The 6,000-nt window shown below is 33.2% G+C and overlaps 1 protein-coding gene across 1 annotated transcript in view; it reads right to left on the bottom strand.

The window, feature by feature from the left end:
• The window catches only part of LOC149140056 (cytochrome b561 and DOMON domain-containing protein At3g07570-like), a 54,537-nt gene extending 53,105 nt beyond the window's left edge, over positions 1 to 1,432 (bottom strand). Inside the window, exon 1 of the mRNA XM_089450885.1 lies at positions 1,229 to 1,432. Coding sequence (XP_089307011.1) covers positions 1,229 to 1,432 — 204 coding nt within the window. The remainder of the gene's footprint in view (positions 1 to 1,228) is intronic.
• Between the last annotated feature and the right edge of the window lie 4,568 nt (positions 1,433 to 6,000).

Here is a 6,000-nt window from a genome sequence, read left to right on the forward strand (position 1 = left end):
TTCATAAATATTAAATGTAAAATTCTCTCCTCCATTCACATTTAGAAAGCTTCCCCTTAGCTAAAGCATGGTAAGTCATTGTATCACACCATGTTAAAAGGTTGTTTTAGAATTTTAATAAGTTTGAAAGATGGTATTATTGGAGCGGCTATTAGAAAGTTATTTAAAGCACATTTCAATTAAATACACTATGTTTAAAGTTTATTAAATATATTGATTTATTATACTAAAATATTTTTTCCTGAGACAATTTTATTTAAATTTAAATATGATATCTATGTCATATCATAAGAAAAACAACTTTCTAAAGCGATCTTCACTTTTATCTAAATTTGGATATGATATCTATGTCCTACCATAAAAAAACACAACTTTCTAAAATAATCTTTAGCATAGTCTTGTAAAAGTAAGATGCAAAATAAATTATATGAACCCAAGCCCTATTTGTATCACTATCACATTGTCTTTTTTATAATGTTTGGTAAGGTTTTGGGAAAGACTTATAGGGAGAACAACTTTCTTAGGTGATCTTCACCTTTATCTAAATTTGGATATAGTATCTATTTCATATTATAGGAAACACAACTTTTGAAAGTGATCCTTATCACAGCATAGTCTTGTACTACTAAGATGCAAAATAAATTAAATGAGCCCAAGCCCTATCTGTATCGTTATCACATTACCTTTTTTATAATGTTAGCTAAGGTTTTGCGAAAGACATTTTAAAGTGATCTTCAACATAGTTTTGTACTGCTGCCCTTTAACATGGTTTGTAAATACCCGGTGCAGGGTATATTCAGTGTATCACTCTTTTTTATAATGTTAAGTTAATATAGAAGACATGATCATTGATTTGTTGATAGTTATGAGATGAGCTCATTTAATAATGTGGTGATTCCGGAGAAATTTAATGTTATTTTTTAAATAATAACTAAAGTATGGCTTTTGCTTTCTCAACAAAGTTTTTAATTTTCAATCTATTTTTTCAGATGAAAAATTTAATAAAAATAATTACAATAATTTATTTCTGATTTACTTTCTTGTTAAATAAACATTTTTATTACAAATCTAATACTGTACAATCCATTTAAAATATAATTCAAAATTCTACTTACATATCATATCCCCTAAATCTACCTATAATTCAATTTATGCTTTCATATAAAATAAAATACTACATTAATGACCAGAGAAAATAGAAAGGCGAGGTTGGCGATCAATATCATACCCGGAGAGTAAAATTGTATGTACTCCACACACGAGTGCAACGCAGAGAGGACGTATCAAATGGGATGGATGCCGAGAGATTCAGATTAACATTGCAGCTGTCTAACTGGCCATTCACAGTGAAGGTCATAAGTATGGCGGCCATCATCACAATCCACAAGTGCCTGCAAGAATACCGATCGTGAATCAATGCATAACCCTCCATAGCTTTTTGCCTGAAATTCTACTGAAACTCAATCACGCTGTCACGCTGTATGTGTTCTAACACCCCCAAGGGATTATATAATCGCCTCTGTCAGCATTTCAGAAGGATAAGGTGAGCAGTTGCCTGCAACTGTTTTTCTTTGGCAGCATCTACTTGCTTTCAGCAACTCCACGATGGCTTTAATATATTCTATGGCCATGGATGGCAGGTTTGACTGGAGAATCTCAAACTAATATTTTGGCTCCCGAACAAAGTAGGGTTTCGACTGTAATAATATAGTATTTTTCTAGTGGAAAGTATTATATTTAACATTAATGGTATGAACAAAACTTGGTTGTTGCTGGTCAAGATATGCACGATAATGCTAATAGCAGGTGCAACACCATTACTAATTAGGTATAACATTACGATGTGGGAAAGTCCAAGGTTTAGTTTGAATGGGATATTTCTGCGTTAAATCTTATCTCTCTATATATAATTTTTTATTTTAATTATAATAAGTAAATTTATTTTTAACAACTAAAAAAGCATATAAAAAATTTATTTATAAAATTTAAACTATATTATAAATGACCTAGTTTTTAGGATAAAAGAATGACATATTTTTTTGTGAGAAATGAGGTTTGTTATAAAAAAAATTAGGGTAAGATTTAGAAAAGGCTTTAAGAATATAAGGTGTATTTTGTTATATATATTAAATTTAGGTTTTTATAATTTATTTATTTATTTTAATAATGGATAATAATAAAATATTTTAAAATATAAAGAGAAGATTTATTTTGATATTAGTTTCATATTGGGAAAAAGAAAGTTAAAAAATATTTTAAAGGTAATTATAAGAAAATAGAATTAGTATATCAATAAAATTGTGTGTAATTTTTTAAGGAAAATAAAATTACAATATAACAAATTTAAATATAACTACGTGATTACTAATTTAAATATAGAATTCTAAAATATCATGGTTATTTAAATTTTTTTAAATGTGATATCAATATGAATTTTTCCAAAAAAAATTATAAATTTATTAATAAAAACAAAATTGGAAAATAAAACTAATTTATTATTTCTATTCAACTTTTAATTCAAAAGTCATTATAATATAAAATCTTATCAATTTAATGTCATACTAACATATCTCTCATATTTGTGAGAATAGGAGCATCGAGCATGAAAACCACTTCCTCTTAGAGTGCCCTGCATACAACCACATTAGATCTCAATTTCACAACCTTTGTTACAATACTGACCTTCCTAACCTTTTACAATGCCAAAATTATAGTGAACTCGGGAGGCTTCTCTCCAAGCTTTTTGAGCATAGGAATAAAATCTTAAATCAAAATAAATAATTTGTCTTTTTAGGTCCGATAGATCATTATTTGGTCTCAGCGGACCTTAACCATCATCATCATCATTAAATTTTATAACATCACTTAATAGGAAAAGAAAATAAAAATTGAATAACAATTTCATAATATACCATTCAAACTAATATATTACAAAATATTAAAAATATAAATAAAAAAATACATATAAAAACATATTGAAAAAAACTACAAAATGCCTTATATTAAATTATATAACACCACTTAATACAAAAAAATATAAAAAAACTTTGATAAACATTTAATAATCAAGTTGTCTTTAGTGCGAGTTTTTGGAAGTTTTTTTGATAGATTTTTCTGGTCTAATTTCCCTAAATTCCAACAGGAATTCACTGAAATCACAAGTTTGATGGGTAAATGTAATATTCCCGGACAAAAGATGGTTGTAAATATTTTATTACTGCTGTAGGTTAAAAGACATTGGACAATGTGCTATTTACTGTTTTGAATTAATGGTAATTGTTAACTCTGCACTTGAGAATTAAATCAAGTCATACTTGAAAATTGTAACTTCCCATTTGGAAGTTGTTTCTTTTAATAATAAAACAGTTGCCAAAAAACCTAACTGTTCCTCCCAACCGTAACCACCCAAGGAAAGAGGGTGGGAAAAGGAAAAGGAAAAGAGGGAGGAAAGGGGAGACCGTGTTGTGGGGACAGACGGGACAATGATGGCAAAGTTATGCTAAGTCTGGTAAGGACCAGATAGCATTGGCACGACAGTGCAGGAAAAGTTTGCTGAAGGTTGTGACCTGGCAGACAAGCTTGGGGGGAGATTTGGTTGCGCAGACAAATCTCGTGGACGGGAGGAAGACAAGCAGAGAACCAGTGGTGACAAGGTTCTGAGTAAAGAGAAAACAAGTATTGTTCATACCGGATACAGGTAAGTACCGCTATGACAATCTTGTGTTGTAGTTACTGTACTACTGAAAGTTCTATTTAAGTTATTTGGTTAGTCCTGTTAGAAGGGTTGCGAAATAGGAAAAAGTTGAAATGATAAACAGTGCACAGAAAGACGGTTTGAGTATGAGGCAAATTTATAGTTCTGAGTTGGCCAGCAAATTTCTTATTTAGATGGTCTGTAGGAGTTAGGTTAGTTTCATTATGACACGTTGATAACAGCAGAAGGCCTTTAAGGGTTAAAGCCACAAGGCTTAGAACAGCCAGTTAAGCGGTAGCCTTGACCCTAGCTATGCAATTGAATCTTTGTCCTTTATACGGATGGAATAAATAAAGAAAGGGAAAAGTAATGTCTTCCTCGCATTAAGGAAAAGACAAATGACAAAATAGAATGGGAATCTGTTCGAAAATTATTTTAGTCGTGAACCAGTAATCCTCAAAACTGTTATTGTTTATTTCACACAAAGTAAACTCAGATAATATGCCTAGTACAAAGATGAAACATACAGACAATTTAATGCATAGCCATGAACCTTGAGATAATAAGGCTATCGAAACATAAACTAGTCAAAAGAGAAAGGAAATTTCCTGAGCGGCATAACTGCACCTATGTGGAGAGACAGGTTTTACGGCTAGGGTTAGGGTATATTCAAAACCCTTAGAAGACAGTAAGATAAGAAATTCAAGTAAATTACCCATATACATGCATATAAATAAAGCATAACTACAATAAGACTCTACAGGACTTGACCCCGTACTGAATCGAAGGGCTCAAAAGGAACGTAAATACGAGGTCAAATTTAGAGTCTAGCCTTGATGGATATACTCTTGGGATTCATAGCATGTAGCGGCTGTTGTATCTTAAACCAGAAAACTCGTTATCATGCAGAGTACAATATATCGAACATCTTGCAATACTGAAATAAATTCTGTACATTATAGAACCGAACCCCATAGGCAACATACAACATATAAATATCGTCAAGATTTATACTATTGCAGTGGCATAGTCATCATAACGCATATCATATAAATAAGGACCAGATGCGCATTATTACAGTAGTCTATCGTTCAAACTTCATAACTTATAAATTAAAATTAGGGTTTGTAACTACAGGATAGACAATGGCCATTACAATGGCAGAATTTGGTTGGCAGAGACCAAGCCAATAGTTGAGGAACGAAAGAGAACTGGTGCTTGCATAATTTTAAGGAGCGCATGAATCACAGTAATTTAGAAGTCAAATGCTTCACTAGGACAAAGACCGAGATAAAATTATTAACAAAATTCCATTACAATAATCAATAATGCATTAGAGCTCGAGAGCTCGACACAAGTATCAGCCTAGAAAGAAAATGGAACCTTCTCGCAGAAGGATCTTTAACTCGGTGTGAGCTGGCGGATTCGCCAGGTTCAAACCCCGTCAACATCCTGCCATTTCGTAGGAAAAGAAATAGAGAAAAAGACTGTAAGGAGCCGGTTCGAGTGCCTCCTTAGTAAACTTAATCAATAAGCAGTTCTTCTGGTTCAGCGAAACCCTCGATACTTGCAATAGACATGTATAGAGCAGGAACATACCTGTTAATCGACGTGAGTCAACCGCTTCCACATCCAAACATGACTTACAGGAAAGAAAAAAAGAAGGACACTTCCTTGCCTACAGGCAGCAAACAATCCTGTAGTGAGTTAAGATCAAAACCTGAGCGGAAACAGAGTAATATGTAGCTATAGACCAAAAATCTGTGTAACACAGAGAGGGTTTACCAATACCTCGGTTGTGGAAAGGAACACAGCTTCCAGCCAACTGGTGATATGACCGAGTAGCAAACAGTAGTCTTCTCGGTGCCTGCGGTAGTGTAGACCTGAATCAAATGCGTTATGAAATACCATAATGGAACAATAAAACTCAAACGAAATGCCTCGAGCTGGATCCACCCTCAGATGGACCTCTTTCCATCTTCACCGTCGATGCGGGGAGAGCCCCGAGGGCACAAAGGTAGAGAGGCCACTGCCACGTGATCAGGCCAGTCTGCATAAATGAAATAGGATAGGTGGACTGGAGGCAGCCAGTGACATTTATGTCCGCAGACAAACATTCCATCAAATATTCCATCCTCCGCAGAAAACTTTCAATGTGACCATAAACATCCAGATACCTCTACTCTTGAACCTTCCCTGTGTTTGCCGCGTGTCAAGGGTATTAAATTGGTGTAAACAACTATGTACCGGACCTTGCCGGGCAAGAAATATGTGTAACCCATGTAATTTTTTTTATTTACCGTGTA

The sequence above is a fragment of the Pinus tabuliformis genome, chromosome X (assembly GCF_031772625.1).
Source record: "Pinus tabuliformis cultivar Carrire ecotype Pingquan chromosome X, CPIR1, whole genome shotgun sequence".
NCBI lineage: Eukaryota > Viridiplantae > Streptophyta > Pinopsida > Pinales > Pinaceae > Pinus > Pinus tabuliformis.